This window comes from Daphnia pulicaria, chromosome 1 (assembly GCF_021234035.1).
Source record: "Daphnia pulicaria isolate SC F1-1A chromosome 1, SC_F0-13Bv2, whole genome shotgun sequence".
In the NCBI taxonomy this organism is placed as follows: domain Eukaryota; kingdom Metazoa; phylum Arthropoda; class Branchiopoda; order Diplostraca; family Daphniidae; genus Daphnia; species Daphnia pulicaria.
The window spans coordinates 38408404-38435057 of record NC_060913.1 but is presented as its reverse complement, the minus strand read 5'-3'; the positions used below and the strand labels follow the sequence as shown (position 1 = coordinate 38435057).

The 26654-nt window shown below is 37.3% G+C and overlaps 3 protein-coding genes across 3 annotated transcripts; 1 reads left to right on the top strand and 2 right to left on the bottom strand.

The window, feature by feature from the left end:
* The first annotated feature begins 9904 nt into the window (after positions 1 to 9904).
* Positions 9905 to 12963, top strand: LOC124321125 (histone deacetylase 1-like). The gene is made up of 12 exons (XM_046784030.1): positions 9905 to 10083; positions 10577 to 10605; positions 10671 to 10754; positions 10816 to 10933; positions 10998 to 11173; positions 11246 to 11425; positions 11484 to 11685; positions 11742 to 11991; positions 12049 to 12107; positions 12190 to 12343; positions 12408 to 12634; positions 12694 to 12963. The coding sequence occupies exons 1-12, from the start codon at positions 10032 to 10034 to the stop codon at positions 12777 to 12779; spliced, it is 1617 nt and encodes a 538-aa protein (XP_046639986.1). The 5' UTR covers positions 9905 to 10031; the 3' UTR covers positions 12780 to 12963.
* Positions 12964 to 14826: 1863 nt separating this feature from the next.
* LOC124321126 (ribosome biogenesis protein WDR12 homolog) lies at positions 14827 to 16810 on the bottom strand. The gene is made up of 9 exons (XM_046784031.1): positions 16605 to 16810; positions 16458 to 16543; positions 16191 to 16404; positions 15990 to 16130; positions 15751 to 15926; positions 15597 to 15682; positions 15265 to 15511; positions 15063 to 15195; positions 14827 to 15004 (listed from the first exon to the last, which is right to left on the bottom strand). Exons 1-9 carry the CDS (start codon positions 16676 to 16678, stop codon positions 14875 to 14877), a joined length of 1287 nt encoding a protein of 428 aa, XP_046639987.1. The 5' UTR covers positions 16679 to 16810; the 3' UTR covers positions 14827 to 14874.
* A 5906-nt stretch (positions 16811 to 22716) lies between these two features.
* LOC124321252 (enhancer of polycomb homolog 1-like) lies at positions 22717 to 26147 on the bottom strand. Its single transcript, XM_046784160.1, has 9 exons — positions 25700 to 26147; positions 25293 to 25431; positions 25126 to 25226; positions 24903 to 25043; positions 24380 to 24823; positions 24012 to 24314; positions 23777 to 23925; positions 23127 to 23705; positions 22717 to 23059 (listed from the first exon to the last, which is right to left on the bottom strand). Exons 1-9 carry the CDS (start codon positions 25856 to 25858, stop codon positions 22942 to 22944), a joined length of 2133 nt encoding a protein of 710 aa, XP_046640116.1. The 5' UTR covers positions 25859 to 26147; the 3' UTR covers positions 22717 to 22941.
* Between the last annotated feature and the right edge of the window lie 507 nt (positions 26148 to 26654).

Genomic DNA, 26654 nt, shown 5'->3' with positions numbered 1-26654 from the left:
ACTCTTGCTATGACGGACAGGTTTTATATTAGTCAATATTACCCACCAATAGAAAATTTATTGATACGATTTCTATACTCAAAAATTTTTTCAGTATTCATTCTTAGACTTCACGAACGGTCCATACGATTTTATGAATAAAGATACACATTACTTAAGTCTAAAACTTTTTTAAGTCCCGAAAACTTTTATTTTAAAAATTTCAAAAATGAATCTTGAAAAACAGTTCCTAGGACTACCGGCCCCACTATGCCCTATATATGTACTATAAAAATTCAAAATTGTAATACTAAGTTTCATAATATCAATATTTTTCTAAATGAAAACTGGGATGACTTTATCCAACTAATCCTTTGATTGATTTAAACAAAGAAGAAAGGTTTATACTATTCTATTCACATTTGGATGGAAAAAGGGTAATATGTAATAATATTGAAACTGTAGGTGGAAAGATTTTTTTTAAGTATCGAAATTATATCGACTCTTCTAGTTGCATAAAAATTTTTTATCGTTCAATAAGGAAACACACAGAATTCCTATCGTTGTCGTAAATATTTTATTTTTAGCATAATTTTACAAAAATTCCGTTATCTGATTCTTATAGCGAAATTTCCGTAAAAAGTGTGTCTACGAACTACGATAAATTTGATATCCGTATTTATGAGGTTGTTGCTATGATAAACGGCAAAAGGATGTGGATGTTTGAAAGCCGCAAGTTTTATTCGGGAGCAAGTATATTTTTCAATAACAATCATTCCTTGTTCTTGTTTTAATTATTTGCTTTCCTGCTGTAAAAAGACCCTTTCGTTAAAAATTAAAGATATCGACGTTTCCATTTTATGTAAGGTTAGGTTAGTATGAGTTTTTACGTCTTCTATTTGGTCTGTAGAACATATCTGCTACATTTTCACGTCTAATGGACAATGTTGGCCAATTAAAAGTGGAAAATTTGATTTGTAAATTTAGATGATATCTTAGTGTACAAATTCTGACGAGCGTCAGGAGCAAAAAAATTATTTTTGAATGTATTATTAGAAGCAAACCATAGCCTTATTATCTAAAAATGTTTTGGGGGGACTCAGATGTCGCTTGGAAGGGAATTCAGCCAGTCCCGATTAAAGTGAGGGCCGCTGTAGAATTTAAAATAACATAAGCCAAATATTTGAGAGGATTTGTTGACCTTTCCTCGTATTATCGTCGCTTCATTCAATATTTAGCATCAATTGCTCACCCAATGTTTTTTTTATGGATACTGTATGGGAGTGGGGTAAAAAATAAGAAGAGCCAAGAAAACCTTGATCTACCGCCTGGTTACGGCATCAGTGCCGACCCTTAACAACGATAAACTACCTTGAAACAGCAAGATTGGTTTGGTAGCTGTGATTATGCAAGACGAAACGAGCTTCGTCCAGTTTCTTTCAATTACTAGAAGAACAGTTTCTGATACTGCATCTCAATAAACTTGAATGTCTTGCCAAAAAAAGAAGAGAATTGAGTAGAAAGTTTGCACGTTGAGTGTTGGACTGGGACAACGGAGTGACGACCAGGCAAGAACTTGATTTTGACATTCTTAAATTTAAAAAATTAAGATTTTTTTCAACATAAAGCGGAGTGAAAGTACAGTAGATGTTAAGAGGGTTATGAACCTTTCAAGTCTATCCCCGGTCAAGAGTCAACAATTGTTTTGTTTTTCCAACGAAACACGTGTCCTTATCGACTTATTAGAACGACAGAGTTCCTTGTTTGAGAACACCACAAGACAAACAAATAATTGAAAACTCCGCAGTTTATATCCGGACAGTTAGAGAGGATTAATTTTGAGTCGGCTATAAATGCCAGCTGTAAAATACTATTATTGTTATAAAATAACATTTTTATCATTTGAAATAATAAGTGTAATAATACACTGTTTGATATTCTGTACAGCTCAGTCACAGAATACAATCGGGTCGTAACATCAAACTTGTGTCATCATCTTGAATTATTCTCCTCGAATTTGGTATTGTTATTTTACACGTTATCTATTCCGAACATGGTCCTTCGAACTTTCATTGAACTTGTAAATTATTGTTGCCCGTAAACTGAAGCGTCAGAAAATCTGAGCTTGGTTCACAAACACACACATGCACTCAAATTCAACTATCATTTCACTTAACTAGTAAAATTCGTTATTCCAACTTGAACTCGTCTTGAGCATTTAGTCATACTTTCTCTCTCACTTTGAGCACTTATTCATATTTTCCTCTCTCACTCTCCACTTTAGTGAGAGAAAAAACAAAAGCGAAAGGAGGCCCGCGAACGAGGAGAGCTGCAAAAATGGACAGGCCCCATCCTTCCGCCACTCTACAAAAACACGAGACAGGGAAAAATTTAAGCCTTTACCGTCACCAATCGTCAAACTGGCCCAGCCATAATACGGTCCGGCCAAATGTCAACCCAATCTAGTAGAGTTGGAGAGCATTCACCCACGAGTCCAGAATCGTATAGCAGGTTGGGAAAACAACAACTCATGCAACAACACACAAGAAAAGACGAATGGACAAACAAATGGGCTGGCTTTACCAGACCAAAAAATAATTATTATTTCTACGTTGTAACTAAAACCCATGTACTGAACTAATTAAAAAAGCTGTGGATATTCGAGCTGCTGGTAATCAATAAATGTGAATTTAATTTTCTGTTTATCTTTGTATTTGTATTACATCTATCAATATACCTTTTTTAGGGTTGACATGGTTTCAGAAATAAATGTTTGTATTGATATGTGAACAGTGAAACGTGTTTTCATATAGTTTGAGAATTTACAAGGAGTTTTACTTAAACAAAACAGCATGTTTATTTGTAATTGTTTTGTAGCTGTTATTGTCAAATATACTTAAACGTTTCAATATTGAAGGTTTTTAACTTTCAAATAACGAAAATGTTTTTATACATTTAAAAATTGAAGGTTTTTAACTTTCAAATAATGAAAAGGTTTTTACTGTTGATTTTCGCAAGTTATTTTCTCCTTTTTTTCATTTTTTGAAACTTCCACTCATTTTCGAAGATTTAAAACCTTCAAGAAACGAAACCCTGTTTAATAGTGATCGTGAAAAAAGGGGAACACTTTATGCCGTAAGCCGCCGTGTTAGAAGCTCGGAAACACTCACCATGTTTCCAAACTTACACTTCATTATTGTTGTCAATAGACAATCAACTACCTCATCATTATCTCAAAGTATAAATAATTATCGAGAATATTTACATTGTTCTCACGTGTTTCTTTTGTAAAAAACATGGTTAATCACTCTCACACGACTCAGAATCTATATAAGGATTATAAACTAGGCAGTCAACTATTATTGCATCGTTTTAATCGAGATAAACGTGGTGATGCTATATTCAATATGTAAATGAGACGGTATATTGTACTACACATTCAATCAAGGAAAACTACTCAAAAATATGTAGTTGTTGGTGCAGTTTTGTATGGTAGCGAAAATCCTTATTTGTTCATAAAAAGGTAATGATGTTACCGCACTGTATTATTTCTAGTGTGTTGATCACGGTAAATAATGATTTTGAGAAATGAGACATGATTTTTTATGATGTTTTAATTACATTTTACTAAAGATTATGACTGAGCTGGAAATAATTGCAAGACAAGGATTCAAATGGATGAATGGAGATCAAGAAATAGCCTCTACTGTTGATCTTCTGATGGTGTCAGTTGATATTCCTCACAATGGTTCCAAATGTTGTGCATGTAATGGGTGCTCATGGTTGCCCCCCCCCCCATGGGTGTTCTTGGTGTGACACAAGGGGAAAACGAAATACAAAAAAATGAAAGGTCATGATCAAGTTTCTCCGTTTGAACAAACAATGAAAAAAAAACTTAAAAAAGAGCGAATTGGCATGCAGCTTTCAACTTCAAAACAGACGCCCCTGATGGTTACGTTTTTCGTTGGTCATCATTTACAAAAAATTATGAATTTGATGTTGTGGAAGGAAGTGTCGACGATGCAATGCAAGCTGTCAATCTAGGTTTTTTTTTGCCAATTATGTAGTCTCTGGTTTGATTCCAAAAACAACAAATACCCATCGGCAACCCAACACATATTGCTAAAATAGATAATCTAATTGCACAAATCCATTCTCCTTCTAACGTTACCAGACTTCCCCGTTCCCTTAATGACATGGCTTATTGGAAAGTGACTGAATAGCATAATATAAGAGAACCCTTCCCTATACCTCAAAGTTTTCCACTTCAAAATTTTTCGAAATTTCTAATGCCGATGGGGGCGACAGTGCAAGTGTGTAGTAAAAAGTACAAATTTTGAAATGGAAAACTTTAGGGTATAGGGAAGGGTTCTCTGAGTTGGTTTTATTGTAAATCATTCTTTATATTCGTATAGAGTGAAGAATTCTGCATCTTTTGGCACAAAGAAAAAGATTTTAGCTTGACTTTTAGTATTTTTTGTAAATTTTTGAAAACGCCGTATTTAACACGGCGCATATGGGGGGAAAACGGGTGTACCTAATAAACTGAACGATACCGTAGCGCCGTGGGGGTTAATCCTACGACAACTTCATGTTCAGAAAAAATGTAGATCATCATTAGATCTACTCAGGGTCAAAAGGAAAAAAATCTAGCCCAAACGGTTCAAGAGTTATTGCATTTTTTCTAGGACACGTAGTGCCATAAGAATGCACTGAAAATAGGGGGGTGTACCTAATAGTTTGGTGGGTACTGTATATGTCTTAGGAATGCCTGTGCCTTGTTTTGTCCCTTCTGTTTGCGAAAGTTGTTCACGATCAGGAACATTGACACTAGAAGCAGGATCAAATGAAAACTACGTGATTACCCTTACTGGTAAAACTGTTTCCTGTCGTAAACATCAATTCAGATTAAATATTTAAATGTCACATTGTTTCAGGTCGCTTTGATATGAATGCATCGAAGTTAGTTTACATCCAATGTAAATTCTCTGTGGAATTAACCGAAAAACAATATGTACAGTCTGGATGGTGGCCAGGAGCTACTTCGAGATCCAGCTACCTCTACGTTGAGTCATTACTTGAATTTTGGTACCATTAAGACAACTAGTATTGTGGCGCTTCAACCAAAATGTTTATTGTCACTCTGAATAGAATGGCGATGAACGATCTAAAAGTATAATTGTTTTTGTTTGTTTTCCTACTTCGCATTTTTATAAGACTGTTTTTTCCTCATTTTGTTTATCGAAAGATGTAATAGACATCACACTTTTCGACAAAGCCAGTCGGGAGTACCAATTTCACAAACACGATGAGAATTTTTCAATCCGCAAACAAGATGAATTGAAATGTCCAGCCTGCGCTTGTGATTGCTGTGGGGACCCATTACATGTTGCAGAAAATCCGCTAGCCACAGAAAATTGAACAGTCTTTCACAAAAAGCAGTCAGTCCTAGATGGAAATTTTATACTTCCACGATTGGCCTCGGCAAGCGATGGGTACGTGCTGGATATAATTTTACTGTTTAAGGAGATAAGTGAAATTAATTTACCCACATTTTCTATCAATACAGAGACGGGCAGACTCTTTTGGGAGGTAAATTGATTGTCCAAAATGAATTGTTGACAATCATATTTCTAATATTGATGCTCAATATAGACCGGTATAATAATTGCTACTAATTTTTAAATAAAACGACACTTGTTGTTGAATCACTGAGGTCTATAAGCTTATGTTGCATAGGGAACTAACAGAACTCCATGGTAGTTTCTTTAATGCTGCCAAAGAAGTAACAAAGAAAAAGAAGAATGATAAAGAAACTGGTCTTCTCATTTCTTTTTGCCGTCATTTGGTTGTGCTCCTGGCTGCAAACATATTTTGCGGTGAATCTTACTGTCATGTTCATTTCTTGCACAATGAACTATACAAATTAGGTTACACCGTATTTTTTTACGATGTTTTCTGTTTATACTGGAATTGGGCCAAGAAAATTGGAAACTTAAAAGTAACAGCATTTGACAGATAAAATGATATCATTTCTTCCCCGTTGGCAAGGATTTGCCATGTTTGGCACTGCTAAGTAAATATTTCTACTTTTTAAAATTTATTATTTTACCAATTCATGTTAGATGCAGAATATTGGTCACGCCAGAGAAGGTGTTGGGGCAACTATTGGAGAAGAGATGGAACAAGGTAATGGTACGGTATCCCGATATGGAAATAAAGTAAAGCATATGACGGAAGAAAGTAATTTTCGTGACTTTTGTATAGAGAATAGAACGTATTAATTTGTCTATTTTCTTTCTTAGATAGGAATTACACGCTGACTTCTGGTTTGCTGTAAATGAACAGCGAGAGATTTCTCATAATGCCAAAATTTTTGGATGTCGGACATTTCGGCACTTTTTTCGGCACTTTTATTTTGCCCGTTTCGGCCCCTGTTAACTCCAATAGTATCCGTTTCGGATCTAAATCTTCCCGTTTCGGCACCGTTTTCTTGGATCCTTCAAACCAATCAGATTTGAACCGTATTCTGTAATGATTTTACTCAATTAGCTACAATTTGATTGATTTGATTTTCCTACAATTAGTGAAACTTGAATAGAATTGTGAGTAACGAGAAGAAGCTTTTTTAAATCTCTAGTTGCTGATTTGACTAGAAGTGATAAAATGTATTAGCATTTATGCTACTGCTACTACAGCAGTTCTATATTCTGTGCGGCACTGCAGGTTGAAAAAAATGAAATAAAGCTGATGCATAATGTAAGAAAGGAATAAGGAGAGAAAGAAAAACATACAAAATACTGAAACGTAAGCTTCAAACACTATGGCACGCACATGACAATTCTGAGATTTATACGGCCAAGCTCTTAACTGAATGCGCTTATATGTATACAAAAATGAACACAACTAGGTATACAAAAAATATAGGTGATGATAGAGAGTGTGAACTGGAGGCTGAATAGATTTGTACAACAATACATTGATTTATTGAGACTCGAGGCTGTATTTTAATTGTGAGAATCTAATTTTTTCTTTAGGCGTATTGTTTATAATACCCAATGCTACACGATGGAATGCATGGTATGATGCTGTTCGCCACGTAAATAAGATTGCCAAAAAATGGAAAAAAAAAGACTTGAAAGTTGTGACTACTTGAAAGTTCCCTGCCTGACAGCTACAGATTACTTTATTCATTAATGATTATGTTACTGTGATGCAGCCCATTGCATTTGGATTGGACATTCTACAGGGAGAGAAGGATGTTACTTCCGGAAACCTACTACCTTCCATAGTAGATATTGGGAATAGTTTGAATAATCTCAAGAATCGAGATGAAAACTCTAGCCATCCCCCTATTAGTATTTCACTCCCATTAGTTGATGCCTTGTTAGAAAGATTGAAAAAAAGATTTGACATCTTTCTTAGGCAAGAGAATTTTCAGTTGTCGGCTCACTACACCCAAAATTTAAATTGATTTGGTTAGGGACAAGCGAAAAAGATACCAAACTGAAGAAACAAATCATCAGCAAGATTGAAATCCATCTAACATATTTAGACGTCTCTGATTCTACTAAGGCAACAACCCCTGATGACCCTACTGATATTTATTCTGGGTTAATGTAAAATAGCAAGGGGAATTCTATTTTCCAACAAAAAGAAGGTTGAGCTCACTCGGTTTCTTGAAGCTAAGCCAATATACAATCTTTTCTTGATTACTTCCAAAATATAAAAACTTGTTTTGGAAATTTAATGATAGCATTGCATCTTACGCTGTAACGGAAAGATTTTTTTCTTTGTTTGGGCGTGTGTTAACTTCTACTAGAACACTTCTTAGTGATACGATTTTAATTTTCTTGTTTTTCTTAAGTCAAATATCTGTCCTTTTTCTACAATAACTTAAATTAAATAAGTCATAATAATTGGGCATCATCTGGCAAACCGACCCCTTCAAAATCCGTTTCCCCTTGTCGAGAAAAACCACCGCAAGGGGATTTCGAACAAAGACTAGAGGGGAACCCTCCCCTTGGATCGGTTTTGGATTCGAAGGGGTGGGGAAACGACTTGAAATGACCGCTGAAATGTAGGAATTGATTCAAAAGCGGATTGCCTTTGAATCAATACAAATGTCTTTCATGCAACAATAAAATAAAGAAACGCGTAGTCCCATGAGGCCCGTATGATGCTGGGGCGACGGGTTTTTTGGGGGAGCAGAAGCATGACAGAAGTAGGTGCGTGGTTGGTCTCAGCAGGCCCGTGGTTAGGGTATAGGGGGGCAACACTTACCAGGACGCAGCCAAACAGACAAATTTCCCGTAGGGATTCTGTAGGGGAGACCGGACCCATGTTGGACACTGTTCCAAGTTGGACAGTGTCTTAAAATATAGTAAAAATTGCTTTAAAATTCTAGATTTCACATTGTTCTAGATGTGATGATGCTAGATCCTGTGTAGTTTAATTAATTTCCCGACAGTAGAACGGGAGTTATAGGAGGAAGAAAAAACACGATAAATTATTGCAAAATTTTTCGCCCGAATTATTGATCTTGCTCCAAGTTTGTTTGAGTAAAAAAATTTTTAAACAAATGTTTTTAAATTATTTATTATTGGAAGAACTATCATACAAGGTTTTTAAAATAATTTAAAGACATTAATTTCCACCTTTTCGAACCCCGTCTAACTTGGTACAGGCCCCTGTCTAATTTCACCCCGGCTCGGTAAAAAAACACCGAAAAATGGAAATCAATGTAAATTCTTAAATTTTAAAGTTACACATTTTTAAAAAATCAAGGGGGTGGAGGCAAGGCTAAAAAATGACCTTAGCCAAAAAAAAATTCTTTTGCCTAAGGGGATCGGGAGATATGCGGGAAAAACCGCGACTGTCCAAGAGGGGTCCGGTCTCCCCTACAGGTTTTTTGGCATACGGGAGGATTAGTTCCAATTTCGCCAATAGATGGCTTCGATTACTTTTTCGAAAGTAGATGGTGGGTCGGTCGAATTTCACCAATTTTAACTGCGCGCGTTGCATCTAGGCTCTAGCGACTAAAAGTAAACTGTCATCTGCCTCTTTCTCTTCTTCTTCTAGATTTTTTTATATCTTCCCGTCCATCGATGACTGGAAAGAGATTCAGCTCTTTTCAGACCGACCAGGAAAGAATAACATCTGTAATAGCCTACATCAGCCAAAAAATTTTATTTTTATTTTTTGTCCACTTGGCGCAACCTAAGACTGGTGGCTTTTTCAAATCTTATTTAGAAAAGAAACCAAAACGAAGATTTCGACATTTTTCCCCCTGCCCCTTCTCGGACGACGAATTCGACTGCGCTGCTCCTTCCGGCGAGCCCATCTCCTTATCTCTGAAAACGTCTAACGGAGTTGATAGATCGTTAGATCTCCAGCTTAATGGCTCTGGTTTCTAGTTCCATACTCCTTAGTCCCTAACCTAATCCCTAATTTCTAAATTTATTATTTACTAGAATATGTTTATTTCAAATACCTTCGTATTTGGAAATTGATAATATAAGATTTAAAAAATATAACTGCGTAATTTTTTCATTTTGAAAATCACTTGTTTCGTGTGGGTTTTCCAAAAAAATCAAATTCCAATATATTTATTAAACATTATGTTTCCCAGAAGGGTTCCGACTTCTGAAAACTGATTATTACATATTCAATCCTATCAACAACATTCATGGAAAAATTGCTTCTTGCAATTAGTTTGACGTGATACTTTACCTTGACTCCTCCACCAGGGCAATAGATAATTATCCATTACTCTGCCTCCACTTATTATCATCATTTTTATAGTTTTGTAAGGACTCGACTCGAATCGAAGGAGATTCGAGATTTTTTGAGAGCTGGCAAATATGTTTCCTCAAATTCGCGTTTGAGGCTTTGGGCTATCGTAGTTAGTTTGTAGATTTGGCAACACTGTAAATGGAAGCATTCGCATTCGACGCAGCGAAAGCAATTGATGCTGGTGTCTTTTCTTTTCAGTGTAACTGTCGAAAAGTAAAAATAATTTTAATAAAGAATTGTGATTTTCAATTTCGAAAATGACTACTCAACCAAGTCACAGCAGAAAGCGAGTTTGCTACTATTATGACAGTAAGTTAGAAAAATAATTGTATCATGTATAATTAACGTTTCATGTCGCGTGTTTGACTGCCGGCGTCCTTTTTAAAATTAATTATTTCAGTGGTCATATTCTATTTATTTTATAAATTCCCATAGATACTTGATTTTTGCTAAATTTATATACCTATCTATTGTGACATTTTGATGTACAAAATTTATGTGGAAGTAACAATATTTGGCAAGTGGGACGTCATTTATGCACAGTAGTATCACAAAGAATTATAGATGTTTGAAGACTGAAGAGCACATAGTATTAAAAAAGAAAGATATGTGGCTATATTATCATTTAAATTGGGTTTTATTTTTGAATTGCTTCAAAATTTTATTAAGATTTTCATGTCAAATTTGTCGATGAGGTTGTCGGGGGTATAATTGACGTCCTACTTGGTGGGTGGGTTGGCATTTTTATGGTGACTTTTCATTTTAACTCTTAAATTTGTAATTCCTTTTTTTATTAACCTAGGTGACATCGGGAATTTTTATTATGGACAGGTAATAATATTGAACACATTTATGTTAATGAAACTGTAATTAATAATAAATTTTTGAAATTGAAGGGACATCCCATGAAACCTCATCGCATACGCATGACCCACAACTTGCTCTTGAATTATGGGCTATACCGTAAAATGGAAATCTATGTAAAAATTCAAGAAGCTAGATAATAATTGCCACAGTTTAATTGAATTTATTTTTTGTTAGCGACCACACAAAGCCACAGCTGAAGAAATGACCAAGTTCCACAGTGATGATTACATTCGATTTCTTCGAAGCATCAGACCTGACAATATGACAGAATACAATAAACAGATGCAGAGATGTAAGATGTGTTTACAATTTGATCAATTTGAAATTGTGAATTAATTTATTTGTTTGTTTTTTAGTTAATGTGGGTGAAGACTGTCCTGTTTTTGATGGGCTCTACGAATTTTGTCAATTATCTGCTGGAGGTTCTGTAGCTGGAGCTGTGAAGCTCAACAAGCAAGCAACTGAGATAGCTGTGAACTGGGCTGGGGGATTACATCATGCCAAAAAGTCTGAGGCATCAGGATTCTGCTATGTAAATGAATAACTTAATAACAGTTTTTGGATATAACTTACTAACTAATGTTCATCTCTTTCCATATTTTAGGTAAATGACATAGTGTTGGCAATTTTAGAGCTTCTGAAATACCACCAACGTGTTTTGTATATTGACATTGATATTCATCATGGTGATGGAGTGGAAGAAGCCTTTTACACTACTGATCGTGTAATGACTGTTTCATTTCACAAATATGGAGAATATTTTCCTGGAACTGGAGATCTCAGAGTAAGAAGTTTTGAACTAAATTTTGAATAAGAAACTGTTATTTATCCTTTTGTTGTAGGACATTGGTGCAGGCAAAGGAAAATATTATGCCGTAAATTTCCCCCTGAGAGATGGAATAGATGATGAAAGCTATGAGCAAATCTTCGTACCTATCATGTCAAAAGTGATGGAAACTTATCAGCCGAGTGCAGTGGTTCTCCAATGCGGTGCCGATAGTTTGTCTGGTGATCGTTTGGGATGCTTTAATCTTACTTTGAAAGGTATGTGTTCGGAACTATTGTTTTTAGTATACATGTTATTATCAAGTTGTCTTTAGGTCACGCAAAATGTGTTGATTTTGTTAAGAAACATAATCTGCCTTTACTGCTGCTTGGAGGTGGTGGTTACACTATTCGAAATGTTGCCCGTTGTTGGACTTACGAGACCGCAGTGGCACTGGGAAATGACATTGCAAATGAACTCCCTTACAACGATTATTTTGAATATTTTGGTCCCGATTTTAAATTGCACATTAGTCCGTCTAACATGGCAAATCAAAATACTCCGGAATATTTAGATAAAATCAAGTAAGTTTTTAGTGTTTTATTCAAAGAATTATATGTTGAGTGACATGTTTTTCTTAGAACTCGTCTTTTCGAAAACCTCCGCATGTTACCTCATGCTCCTGGAGTCCAAATGCAAGGTACTTGCATTAAATTTAATTCTTCAATTGTATTTATGATTTCATTGCATTGCGTTTAACTGATCCAAAATTATTCTGACAGCAATTCCCGAGGATGCCATTAACGAAGATTCCGACGAAGAAGATAAATCTAATCCCGATGAACGTATATCTATACGAGCATCAGATAAAAGGATTGCACCAGACAATGAATACAGTGATTCCGAAGATGAAGGGGATTCCCGCCGAGATCAAAGGTCTGAATTCATTAATAAATCGTGCAATTTTTCATTTTTTCAATCATTATTCTCTACTATATAGATCATTTAAAGGAGCAAATCGCAAAAGACCAAGAACCGAAACAGCTGAGGGTGCTGCAGAGGTCAAAAAGGAAGAAAAGGAGGACAAAGAAGTGAATGGCGAGAATAAGGAAGGTACTTCAAAAGAGACGGTAAAGGATTCGGACAAGAAAAATGAGACAACACTGAAGTCTAGTGGTGAATCTTCTAGTGAAGGTAGTGCTTTGTCCATGGCGAATGAAATAAAAGGTTAGTGTTCACGTAATCGTGGTTATCTCAGATTTCTTACCAATTATATGTATTTTCAGAACCCGAAGAAGATAAATCTACATCGCATGAATTAAGCTCCCCTGTTCCGGTTTGCGCCGATAGCAGTAAAGGAGAAAAAGTTTGAAAATACCAATTAGGGTTTTATTTCATTTTTTCGCTAATTTTACACTGATGGTGATTCTTCGAGATTCATTCACATCCAATTTTCTACGTGTATCTTAATTAGAATGTAAACTCCGGCTCCTATCACCAACTGCATACCCTCAATCGGGTTCTCAGTCTTCAATACATTTTTACTAAGTTTTTCATTTTAGTTTGGTCTTTTTTCTACATCCTAAGATACGCATTTCACTTATGTTGAGTGCATACTTTAAAACTGGAATACTGATTCAACAACATGTAGCGTAACAGAAGCTTTAATAGGCAAGAAGCGTTTATTTTTAAGAATGATTTTGTAGGGAGAATCAGCGATCAGTAAGCCCAACCTAGTTGGTGGAACGTTGGAATACCGTAGGAAAAGTTTGAGGTTTTACTAGGATTAAGGTTGAAGTTAATAAATATTAAATACTTGAATTGGGATAGTGCATATTTTAATTTCAAAACTATGATAAATTTTACTATTCTGGTGTTAGGTTACATAGGTTAGATTACATATGTTAGGTTACAGTACTAGTCACTAGTATTGTTATCTAGTTATCTTATTTCTTAAATCATTATGTTTTTATAGGCCTCAATAATATAAAAAAATAATTCTAAAGGTTTCATCGATATGGATAACCGATAAGTTAAGGCAACTGGTGGTACCTCTAGTGCTTCGTTATTGTTTCAGTCACGGCTCCCAGTTATTAATTTGCAAATTATATTGTGATAATTTTTAAGTTCGTCGGTTTCGTAAAAAGTGGTTTTTAAAGTGGTGATTAAAAGTCCAACTGAACGGAAAGTAATGTATGTGAACGTGTTATATGAATTGCTTTCGTGTTTGTTGCGTTTAAACCGCGTGGTTTCCTGAGTTTTGATTTCCTCTTCTAGGTCAAGTTCGTTCATCCGATTTCTCCAGTACTTAATCCAATCTGGCATGAAGTCATTTTACAAAGATTCTTTCGATTGAGTACCTTGAGATCAATGTCTTTTCCAAAAAGATTTCCAATCAGCGGCATAAAGAGGGTTAGCCTCTGACCGTTGCTCCTTGAACTGCCGCACACAATCCAGCAGTCTCTCTTCCGGTAATTCCGGACACTATTTAGTTCGTAGCTGTGGTATAGGTTTCCAGCGCATCGAGCATCCCCAAGTGTTTTTGGATCTTCTCGGTGAAACGGGAGAAAGAAATCCGAAGTTGAATTTCAGATTTACTTCTGTTTTAGTTATATCAGAATATAATTTGGCATTTGTTCGGCAATTTTGCAATCGGCGAGTGCTGGTCTCAACGGAACTGCACTAAATAAGGCATTCCAATTTGTATCTGAACACGATGATTGGTAAAATAAACGGCAATACTTAACATGACAATCATTATTACCTTGAAGCGTATCTAAATCCTGATTTTCAGTTGGAATATTGTGAAACTCGTGGAATTCATGCAGCTGGATGTGTCTTACTCGTTCATTTCTTTTTTATTTCTTCCGTCACCCTTACTCCCTATACTTGGATACTTGTCAGCTTGAACACCATGTTCCCGCTTTTAAGCTCCTGTTGAACTCATCGATAAAATACTTGGTTAGCTGATACCTTTTGCTGGAAATCTCGAACATACGACTCATGACTCTGAGAATACGAATTCTGCTGGTAAAACTAATACCTAAAACTATGACTACACAATTCTCCAGACCGCGTTGTTAAGCTTGCCCCCTTGCAGCTAGTAGATTGCGTCGTTGAAACTTGGAAGTGCACACCTATCCAGCTGAAGCAGAATGTATCAAGCGCTGTGACTGGTTAATATGCAATCCAATTAATTTTGTATCACTTAAAAAAATGGGTAGGAAAAAATGTATAGGATTAAAACTAGACTTAGTCCATTCGAAAAATACAGAAGAAAAAAATATTACTCGAGGCTATATTATAGCTAGTACGACGTTGCCTTGTCGGCGGTACGCGTCACTGGACTACTGACTACTCTATACACCATGTCTATACTTCGTTTTAAAGTTAACTAACGGCCAAAATAGACTAATTCATTCCAGTTTCCAAAAATTTGTTTATCTCAACTTGGTGGCAATTTTAATTTATACTTCAGATTTAAAGATCTTTAACGTATTATCCGTTGCACCACTTATTATTATCGAAGGATTTGACCAGTCAGCGCACAGGATCTTGCCTTCATGTCCCGTCATGTCGTATAACGGAGCCTTGGGACTGAAAAGAAAAATTATTTCTCATTGAATTAACACGCAATTAATTATCAAATACTTGCCTCCTACTATCCCACAACTTTAAAATGTTATCATGGCCACCGGATACGAATAATCTTTCATGTGTCGTAGACCAACAAACCGTTGATACCCACCCAACGTGTGAAGTGAATGTGGCTTTCACAATTGACCCCTCTGTAAAATAAAAAAATTTGTAAATCATTAATGAGCCTATTCAAGTGGTATAAAGTGTAAAAGATGTACCTTGAGATCGGGCATCATACAAACGTATATGACGATCAGCTGAAGCAGTGATAAGAGTTTGGTTTAATGGAGAACGAGAAATGCAGAAGAAGGATTTGTTTCCAACAATTTCGGATTTTAATCCTCCCAATTCAGCATCCCACAATTTGATGGTGTGATCCCAGGAAGAACTAAAGATTTCATTGTTTTCAGTCCAAACAACAGAAGATATAGCTTCCTTGTGGCCAGGCAAAGTCATCAATGGTGTCTGTAATAAATAATGATTGAAATTAGTCTGTTCTAGCTTGACTGAAGGTATAAAATGTTGCGACACTTCATACAAAAACACTTACACGTCTGAGTGATTTTCCAGAACCAATAGAGCATCCTTTTTCCTTTTCACCATCATCAATTTCATTTGTTGAATTTGAATCAGATGCTTAAAAAAAGTAGAATTCATTAAATTTAAACAGACACAAAAATACATAATTAGAATATGTTACTTACTGGCAGACCAAATTTTAAGCATATTGTCCCAACCACCAGTAGCAAGGAAGGATGAATTCTTATCAACATCTACACATTCAATGGAGCGCTCATGTCCTCTTCCAATATGCACACATTCAATTGCATAAGTTTCAAGGTTCATTTTCCACAGCATAACTGTTTGATCATGAGAAACACTAAAAAAAGCAATAATTTTTTTTTAAAACTGATTATCACTAATTCAAAGAAACTAAAAATACCTTGCAAAAGTAGCAGTTGAGCCAGTCACTTCAATCCATCGTACTCCCTTGATGGGGCCACAGTGCCCTGGAATAGTTGACTTATGAGTACCATCAGTCTTCCATATATGCAAGGTATTATCATAACACCCTGTAAGGATCCTGAAATAACTAGCATTGTACATACACATTCTAAGACAAATAAAGATATGAGTGTAATACCAGTCTTTAAAACAGTGGGAAGCAGATACCCAGTCATCATGATTTAAACTATCTTCAGGTTCTGGAGCAGGGAATCTTTCAAGGTATTCTACTTCAACTGTGACTTCAGTATTAATGTCTTTCAGTTTTAGATGTTCAATAAGTGGAAGCCTTACAAATTCTCCGCATACTAGAAAATCAAAATCTACCTCATCCCATCCTGATTCGTGTGTTTCTAAAAAACAAAATTATTAGTATCAATGATTTTGAAAATTTTAAATCATTTACCTCTTAGCAAATTGTTGACTAAAACACTTAGTGAGTCTGCTTTTATTCCAGAAGGAATTGAAAATGGAGCTTCTGGGAGAGCATATCTGTCATCAGAAAAAAGAATGAATATTTTGAGCAACAAATGGACTCGGTAGAAAGACTTACTTCTCCTGTTTCGTTACAAATCTCACTTGAATCTGGCCTTCGTCATTTAACAAGCTTCTTTTTAAAGCCGCCATTGCAAGAAATTTATGACGTTTACTTTATTACAGGTTTGTTAACACTCGATAATTGTGTGGTTTGGATGAGACCACTTTTGATGTTCGGTCCGCGACTCCACGTGTTCTTGCACTTTCAGTCGTCTGTAATCAAAGCCTGCTATATTTTTACAAAGCCGAAACGATAGGAATTTAAAAAGTGAAGCCTTTTTGCCTACCCTTCCTCCCTCCAAGTAAAGCTTTTGACTGCCATCTAGTTTTTGAAATAATAAACATGCAATTCTTGCATTTATCCGACATCTGACTCAAATGACGTGTGAACTGTGAAGGGGGCTAGAAATAAAATAACTCGCATTCTATCAATATTTTAAAATTTAAAGCTAAATCATGCAGCGACACGAAGACACGCAAAAAATCTAAAAATTGTTCCTTCTTAGTGAGTCTACGCGAGTCTACCAGGAGTCTACGGTCTAAGCCTCTGAAGTCTAAAGACTATAATAAGCCAGGCTCCAAAGCGTCTTTTGGTGGTTTGCGACGCAATGCCAATGAGACGTGGCACCATATCTTCAACTGACTGCCCCAATTCCAGAATTGAATTACATCAATCATTTCCTCTATCAAAATTTTTATAGAAGATTTTTTTTTTTTTTAATTTTAATTTTCTGTACAGAGAGACAAAAATGTTACACTATGTGCCAAACCAGAGCAATAGACTCCTAGGACCAGGAGTCTATGGCTCTGGCCAAACTCATGGAATGATTTGCGCGAACTGCACTTATAGTTGGGCGGCAACCTGTTCAATACCTTCGTTCATTACCTTCCTTGTCAGTCAGCACCAAACTTAGTTTTGACGCTTAGTCTAATTTCAGTAGACGAACCAGTGTAGCGTTTTAGTTTTATTTCGATAGGCCGTCAAGGAATTGAACACGACGAAAATTCTCGATCAAGTAATTGCCAGTTGTTAAACGAATAAAAAAATTCACCCATTTATTGGGTAAAGTTGAAGTTGTCTTGTTATTGTAATTTATTAATCGACGGGAAGTTCTGCCATATGTCATGCAAGAGATTTAATGCCTTTTTGAAATTTTTGATTATTAAATAATTTATCGCTAGGCTTTAGAGCTAACGGTTTGTAACAGGTTGTAATTTTAAATTTTGAGAGCTGTATACTCTCATTCCTCACTCGAAATCTTGATTGCAATTTGATTCCAATAGACGCGACTATAAGGTAGCGCCTCTGTCGACCGCTGCCCGCAAAATTGTCGGCAAAAGCGGTTTCCGTCCATGAAAAGCAGCGCCTCTGCCGACCACTAGCGGAGGGTGACAGGTAGATAGGAGCGAAGTTGAAGGGGGTCGGGTGGAAAAGGTGACTTTTATATTTTAAAAATCATGCCTACTTTTGTTAGCTCTCATTGAAAAACGCGTTTCCTGTAAGCATAGTTTTCCTGAGGGGTGTTAACTAAAAGAATTACCCCCATAGCGGTAGACTCCGGTAGTCAACTCCCAAATCGGAGTTGATTTAAGAGTCTCTCCCCGTCATAAAAATCAGAAAATAAATAACGAGGGCATGCAATACTATCGTTAAACATTTCTTTATTTTTCTTGCCGATTTACATGGGCAAATTCACTTTCCACAAACCCTAGACAGTTATCAGCATTCGTATAATCAAAGCTCACGTTTTAAAATATCTGTTTTCATTCCGTTTGCCAACTTTAAATTTCATTTCTTTCGAGGGGATTTCCCATGGGCAACAAAGGCAACGCAATGCAAATAAGGTACTTTTCATAAAATCGCAAGTTACGGAAACAAGACTCAACAAAATATTTCAAGCATTACAAAAAATGAGCTATGATTATATGAATGATTTTAACTGTCAATTATTCCACCCACGACTGTCATACCAATAAATATCGGTATTTTTTCCCTTTTGTCCCACTCTGTCGTTACGCAATATTAAGGGGAACACTCGAGAAGGGGCGTCAACAAGCAGTGGCTACACCGGGATTCTATGTAGCTCTGTTGCAACTATCAGCTGAAAAAAAACATTGGTGAATGTAATGTGGAGTGTAGCTCCGCCCATTTTTTTTGTAACGCGTTCACGCTAGCGTTCACGTAAATTAAGAATTCAAACTTTTTGTTGATGTTTTGTGACAACTTGAATGTTATTACGAAACGCTATAGCTAACTACGGTCCTACCAGCGTCAAGAACTTTTCTGTGTTCAACAAAGATATCATTATTAACTTGATTGTTATTAAAATAGAAAATAATTTTGTTTAGGAAGTGTAGCCTATGTTAAGTTTCTTTAAAAATTAACCGGAATTAACACAGCTCTTTTCATACTTTTGACTTCTACGGTTTTAAGAATTTTAGATTAGATTTATTTTAAATAAATTTTATCGGATTATTATTCAAAATACTATATCAATAATCACAACTATAAAAAAATATATTTTAATGAAACTTGGGAAACTATTAAACATTTCACGATCTCGTATATTGTTCCCAACTGGACGAATGCCCACAAATAATGATCTAAAACTCACACAGAAAAAATTATTCCATTTTGTAATACCTGCCTAAATTTTGAAAGCAAAATAAATAAGCTCTGCATAATACTTTTACATTTTAAAAAGAAACAAATCTACTTTAATTTATGAAAAAAAAAACACTTCGCATAACATCAACTAGCCGATACATACAGGAATGAATACATCACTATTTGTTTCGAAATAATAAGCAAAACTAATTTCTAAAGGGACAACATGTTGAATACAACCGGTCGACAATGAATTATTGAAGCGCGCGATTAGTCAATCTTCTGGAATGTTGACAGTCAATACTCTCTGCGAAGCGCTCTCCGAGACGTTGTCTAGAATTTCAGTTTTTCCCGACGAAAATATAATAATTCCGTCGTTCACAAGACAAAGCCTAGGAGAGGCTACGCAGCACGTATCTGTTTGAATTCCAAATTAAAAATTTCCCCAATCCAATCACGCACTCGGAACTGGTTGATGTGGAATTTACATTTCACCCCTTGCAGTCAAACACAGATTACTTAATCCAGATTGTCGTAACATGTGTAATCCCGAAGATGTCGGTAAAAGAAATGTTCTTCTAATAATTATACCTAAATAAGAAAACTTCAATCGACTGGAATGAATAGTTATTCTGTACTTACTGAGCGGGGAGTCATCAAATCAACAAGCGCACAACAATCGCGTTATTACCAAAAAGAGTCACACAAAACATCAGCAAGTTTAAGAAAATCAAAGGTTCTGAAAGAAATACAGGTGAGGTGTGATGTGTTTTTTGAAATTGTAGATTGAATAATGTGTACGCACCGCTATAGACAGAGTAGTAGTAGTCAAGTAGTAGTAGCCAGTTGGAGGGAAATAAGCGATTGAGCGAAACTGGGAAAGAACGTCGCGGTCGAATGCTAGTCGGCATTTGAGACAAGAGCCAACTCTGATGCCTGTATTAGACAACAACGTGAGGTGAGAGAGTATCTCGAACAAGCACGTTGTGCAAAAAAAAAAAAAAAAAGTAAAAAAGGTAAAAAAAGGAAAATAGAAAGAAGCAAGGATATAGCCAAAGAATGGTGGAGACGAGATGCAAGAAATAAACGCTGCTGCTGTCCTTGGCTAAAGGATTCGTCTTGTCATATATTCAACAAGGCAGTCCAGTCCGGTACGGGATTTCCCGAGGAATTTCAGGAATGTGAGGGCTAGCCCTACAGCTGATTGGACGGTGCGACGAAATGGCATCCAGAGAGAGAATCATAAGAAGACCAACAACACGGCAGCAGCAGCTCTCCTGTGCTGTGTGTGTGTGTACAGTATACACGCTCGCCTATACTACTCGTGGGTTCAAGTGGCTTTACGAATGCGACCTTGAAAGGCTGATGCCTTCCTCTGAATGCACCACACACTTCCGCATTTCTGCGCGAAAGCTCTCTCAGCTAGCACTATAGCAGTCAGCACTGCTGCCGGCTGGCTGCATTAGCTGCAGTTAGCCGAAAGAGGAGGGGACTTTCGATTGACTGCAATGGACGCTCTCTGAATTGTCGTAGATTATTCGTGACTCAGTCGCCGAGGAATGCGGCGTTACACAGCTCCAGGTGAAAAAATGTTTGGCATCCGGCGCCACCTCTGCCTCTCCTGGTGCATCGCAGGCAGGCAGGCAGTATTACAGCAGTAGCCCCCCGCGCTGGCATGCTGGAATTGGCGTCGCGAGAATTACCTTAAAAGGCGTTGGAAGGAGAAAAGAATTCCCCCCGTAGCAAGTCATACTCGCAAATTAAAATTACTCACGAGAGGAGGAGGGGGAGCCACAAAGTAATAGTTATACTAGATTGTTCTAAATTGAACATTTTGAGAATTCACAACTTATACGGACCATGTGACATTATCATCAATTCCAAGTCCTTTTTTTATCAGCCCACTTTTGGAAATAATAAAACTGTCAAATGAAAATCAACTGTATCATATCGCTGTTTAGTGATGAGCCAATAACAAACTAATTTGACTAATACGTCGGTTTCTATTCCATCTTCCTTGCTCATACTACTACACATAGTCTCAATTAAAACTTAATAGTAATTGAACGAACCCTGCAAGATGGAACCACATCAAATTTGTGTGATGAAACAAACGTGCAAGTAATGAATATAGTGTGCGGACAGTTGGGACTTTGCACGCAAAAAGCTGAAGAAAAAACGAAAAAATAAATAAAAAATAAATTCCATCGAGGAATCTCAGGCAACCTTGGGTTACAGACCGTTACGCCTTCTGAATGCATGCGTTTGCAACAAGCTGATGGCGCCAAGATCTCGAATGGCCTTGACGAAAAGTTACGGAGGATATAGGAATCAGCATGTATGAAAAAGAACAAACCATGTGGTTGGAATGCTAGAAACACTCGGCGAGAATGCCAGGAATGTCTACTATCTCAACGGTGAGCAATGACTATCTTGGGTATCAGCGTCATTTCGATTTTTCGCTCGTCGACTTTTTTTCCTTTTTGTTCCGTCAGATAACCCTAAATGGTTATATTCGACATCCTAATCACCGCACCATTTTCTCACACACAGCTAATAAGAAATCCTGCATAATAAGAGTGAAAGAAGAAAACCAAACCTGATATCAAAACTATACCAACTCGATTGAATCAACAAAAATATATTGATAAGAGTTGAGTGACAGTTAGAACAGCAGTACACAGGTGTGTGCAATGAGAGTATTGATCATTACCAAGTAATGCGATAACCCGAATAATACGCGGTTGCTCAAATGACAGGGAAGAAGAGACAATTTTGAATAAATCGAGACATCCAACCAGATTTTTCAACAAAATACATGTATTTACACGCACACGAACGACACTGTACATTCACGAAAATTTTCGCTTTTCAGAAACATCTTGTTTTTTTGTTGTTTGTTTTCAAGCCCATTTCGATGACGACGGTGCTGCAGCTTACACAAAACGAATCGGAGATAGATTAGGGGGAGGTGTGGGGTTGGGGGGGTGGGAGAATTTTTTTTTTACTGCGGAAAAAAAGCAAAATTTTTCTTGGAGCCAAATTATCACACTCAGCCTTGTTGTCGAGGCTGTACTTTACAAGAGGCTCCAGCATTTCGCACGGAGGGGGGTTTCTTTCCAAATTAAAATGGAACATTTCATCAAGTCTCAACTCGATTGCCGACAAACAAATGAGGACCAATTGACGCGTTGGTCGGTTAAACTTGACACCAGCGTGGTCGCACTGAGAACCAGCTGGCAAGCCGACATGCTTCCACGGAAAGCAATGAAAAGTGGCTGCAAAAAAACAAGATAAATTCACGGCCAAAAAAGAAAATGACGAAATCCCTACTGGCTTACACACACGCACGCACACACCATCCGATGCCAATGAGGTGAGAGACCAACTTTGCTGGTTGATCCGCCACCGAAAAGGCCCTGTTTTTTTTTGTTGCTTTCTCATCGAACCTGCACGAACTTGGCTTTACAAGTCGGATCGTGATCGGTTTCCCTTTAAATAAACGAACATTTACGCGAGAGAGGAAAAAAAATGGAGCACGTTACTGTTAGAATGAGAAATGTACACATGACGCTTTCTACATAAGCGAACTCTCATAGAGAATACGGATAAGTAACTGAAGACTATCCCTGAGTAAAAAATGAATAATAAACATTGGCGATGTGAACAATCTACAATGACACAAAGAAAAAAGAAATGGGATGAGAGAAACAGGATTGAATTTTCCGCCAGGATCAGATGCAAGTCACGTGACTTCCATAGCAAACGTAGAGTCGATCAAGAGAAAATCAACCACCGTTTGATTATTTTGGTCCTTGTCTTCAGCAGTGTGTAAATCGCCCAAGCACGGGTTGACCATGGAACTGTTGATGCAATAAAAAATAAATAAAAATTAGGACTAAAATTTACGAAAAATCGTCAATTATTCACCAATCGTTGTTAGGCAGGGTAGCACTCTTGGGAATTTTCCAGAACGGTGAATCGGTCGCAGTCGAAGGTGATCCCACTCCGTTCATGTGAAGCGAAGTGTACGATTTCTGGCCGTTCACTTCCTGCGGACTGGTATCGTTTGCGGCATCCTCTGGCTCGACGGAATCGAAATAATTCCACCAGTCCAGATCCATTTTGCCAACCGAAGGTGTCGTCGAATCGCCAATGACGTTGAAATTTGAATTGGTAACACACGGCGGACTGTATTCAATTGGCGGCACCCTGAAGCCATCAAGACCCGCATCGAAAAACAAACTGTCGAGAGTCTGAGAATCGACACTTTGGTAATGATCGATGTTGTCATCCGCACTGACATCAACAGAACCAACAGCATTGCTATTGGGGGGTTCGACACAATTCGACTCCATCTGTTGCTCAGCAGGTGAACTTGGTCTAAAATGTCTCCAATTGGTTCGAATGTCTTCCTTCAAGTCTTCAGAAGCAGTTGGAGGACTGGGCATATCGCCGACACTACCCCAAGCAGCTTCCAACGGGGAATAAGTTCGATCAAGAACCACTCTAGAAACAAATGAATGTTAATAATTAGGTTCCAACTCTTCAAATGGAACATCACAGGTAAAAGTACGAACCTTCCTCCACGTCCCATTCGCCTTCGAGTTAACCCTATGCAACGAGGCTGAGGTGTCGCGAGCGAAGTTAAACAAAAGCGGAATCGCTTGTCAGCCAAGCCACCGTCTTCTGGGCCGTAGCATGGATACGGACTCGACACTTGGGTAGGCTACATTAACACAGACAGAAAACAAAATTTTAAAATTTGGGAATTCAACCAATGGACATTAAAACAAAATATTATGCCAAACTTACAGCCAAGTAATTGCAATGTAGTTTCCGCCGAAATGTAAACGGGCCTTGTTTCTCAATATCAGATTCTGCTTCGTCGGCATCACTGTGAGAGGCGACGACGGCGCTCTCTACTTCATCTTCCGAACTGGCAGAAGGTCCATCACTGAAACAACTCATTCCACGAGTGGACGACGCAACCGATGCTGATATTGTTGACGCTGTTGGTGCGGGAACTCCGACTGACGTAAGTCCCCCACGAGTCGTCGAAGTCTTGTGCCGTCGTTTCCGGTAGTTTCGGCGTTCTTTTCGAATAAGCAGCTCATCCTTGAAAATGTATAAAACTGATTTAGTTGTTATCCACGAAATATTTGTTTTCTACAACTCCTCACTTTGTAAGATCGTCCTCTGTTACTCTGTATAGACGGAAGGTTTCCAGTCAAAGGAGGAATGGCGTTGGCCCAAACGTTGGAGCTCTGGATGGTCGACAATGGCGCCGAGTTGGGGCGAGGCTGCTGCTTAACTTGGGAGGTTAATTCATTGATGACATGTCCAGAGTAATCAGAGAGCTGATATCGTTTCTCGTACACTTCGATTCCGAAGTGGACTACTTCTCGCTTGAACTTTTCGCGTTTCTTAATCATATCCAAAAGGGACAACGCACGACTCAGGTCTCTCCTCAACTTCAACATTTTTTCGTAGGAAGCCTCATCATTTTTCCGATGTTTACGGGTTTGCATCTTTTCGGTTCGGCGCCTAAAGGCGATATACGGATTGCCACTGGAACCGGTTCCACCGAATTTTTCCGTCTTCACTTGTGGAATCAACGGATTGAGCTAAACGGTCAGGTGAAATATAGACAAATATTTAATAAAATGGCATTCTCAAGAAAAGTAGACAAAGAGAGAAACTTGCCATCTTTAGACGTTTGTTTAGCCAATAATCGTACACTGCAATTATGTAATCATTATCTTGTTTCAATAATGATTTTGCCTCATTGAGGGTAACTACAGTTTGACCAGAGTTTTTTTCCAATCTATCCATCATTTCTTCAAACTGTAAATGGAACATTAAATTAGGGTCAGATTAAAAAAAAAATGAAAGGACATATTTGTTTATTTTCTGGTCTTCACCATACCTGTAAAGGAGTAATGTCCAATTTTCCTGCTTGAGAATTAATCCACTTTTCGTCATCCGAATCCATGTCGTAGTCTGGAATGTCTTGTTCCATTGTAAATGCTGTCAGAAATGGAAACTCTAGCATCATTATCAGGTACATTTGATCAGTTTGGATGATATACATACGTTGCATATGAATAAGATTTCTTGGCACTTTCCATTCTCCTGGATAACATCTACTGTAGCAGCCTGCTTCATCAACCTGGAACACTTCTGGAGTGGGAATTATCAAGCCAGTGACAATGGCACGTTGCAGATGATGTTCCTGTGACAAAACATAAATTAGAGGTGTGCTACTTATTTACTGTTTACATACACATTAACATGAAGACTAAAGCAAAAGTAAACAAAAGTTTCCCAACACATTTGATTTCCCAACTAGGAATATTTTAAAGAATTTGTGGTTTCGAATTTCAAAAATTGCTTCAGTTGAAATTGGCGCCAAACCTAAGGAAGCATCCAATATGGCGGCAGTTCCGTTTTCCGCCATCTTTCCTGAAATTTTTTTCGATTACGCCAAATGCAATAATTACCGTTTCTTCTTCCTTTTCCATGCCAGTTGGCATTTGAGGGACTGCACGATTGATAATCGTAAAATCCGGTAAATCTGGCAGTTCATGGGCCATGAAAACGGCCATAGGCTTGGCGGCATCCAAAGCCCTGGCACGAAACGATAACTTCGTCGTGCTCATCTTGAAGAGCCCGGTAGTCTGCTGAGCCGATCAAGAAATTTGTTGAAATTCTAGCCCGACGTAGGGCTAAGAGGGTCCTACCCCGCACTAATTAACACAGCATCTTATCTAACACATAGCCATATTGTTGTTTCTTGTCGAAGCACTCTCCAAAGAGGAAATAATCACACAGTTTCTTCCAGCAATCTGCTGTTAAGTTTTGCTCGTGCCAAGATGGCGGACAAGCGGTGGGGTAAAAACGAAACGAAAAACGAACGACGCAGAAGACAATCTTTAGCCCCGCCCTTCGCTACTGAAACGTCACTGGACTACACTACGAAAATTGACCACGCAACTAGCACTGAGTCCAAACTGTTATAGTTCTTTCGTTTCTTTTGTTGATGCTATTTAAAATCATATAAGCAATTGGAATTTGTTAAAATGAGATTTCTTCTTTTGGTGAAATAATTATCCATTAAACATACAAAACATTTGTAGACAAATGCGCCGAAGTCTGGTACGTAGCGCCATCTCTCTTCACAAAAGCAGAATAAAATTCATTGTGCCGGTCAGCAATTTCCCACCAGTTTCCCGCAGTGTATTTTTCTGTTTCTTTTTTTATTCTTAACTTCTTGTACATCATAATATTATAATATTTGTACATTCATCTCTCCATGCTATCACAAATATCTTAATATAATTTTATTGGTTATAAAATATTCTTTTCTTTAATCTGAAATATTTAATTACCCGATTCATCGCGCAAATTTCCCTGTTAACTGATCTGTTTTTAATAAACTAATCGCGCATTTTGGCG

What these genes read in the sequence shown, in the direction of transcription:
- LOC124321125 (XM_046784030.1), top strand. Translation starts at nt 10,032, where the DNA reads ATGACTACTCAACCAAGTCACAGCAGAAAGCGAGTTTGCTACTATTAT. An exon ending in CTTTAATCTTACTTTGAAAG is followed by an intron (nt 11,686 to 11,741) that starts GTATGTGTTCGG and finishes AGTTGTCTTTAG; the next exon opens with GTCACGCAAAATGTGTTGAT. An exon ending in CATGGCGAATGAAATAAAAG is followed by an intron (nt 12,635 to 12,693) that starts GTTAGTGTTCAC and finishes ATGTATTTTCAG; the next exon opens with AACCCGAAGAAGATAAATCT.
- LOC124321126 (XM_046784031.1), bottom strand. Translation starts at nt 16,678, where the DNA reads ATGGCGGCTTTAAAAAGAAGCTTGTTAAATGACGAAGGCCAGATTCAA. An exon ending in GCTTAAAATTTGGTCTGCCA is followed by an intron (nt 15,683 to 15,750) that starts GTAAGTAACATA and finishes ACTTTTTTTAAG; the next exon opens with CATCTGATTCAAATTCAACA. An exon ending in CTGGAAAATCACTCAGACGT is followed by an intron (nt 15,512 to 15,596) that starts GTAAGTGTTTTT and finishes TATTTATTACAG; the next exon opens with ACACCATTGATGACTTTGCC.
- LOC124321252 (XM_046784160.1), bottom strand. Translation starts at nt 25,858, where the DNA reads ATGAGCACGACGAAGTTATCGTTTCGTGCCAGGGCTTTGGATGCCGCC. An exon ending in TGGAAAAGGAAGAAGAAACG is followed by an intron (nt 25,432 to 25,699) that starts GTAATTATTGCA and finishes GTTTTGTCACAG; the next exon opens with GAACATCATCTGCAACGTGC. An exon ending in ACAGAGGACGATCTTACAAA is followed by an intron (nt 24,315 to 24,379) that starts GTGAGGAGTTGT and finishes TACATTTTCAAG; the next exon opens with GATGAGCTGCTTATTCGAAA.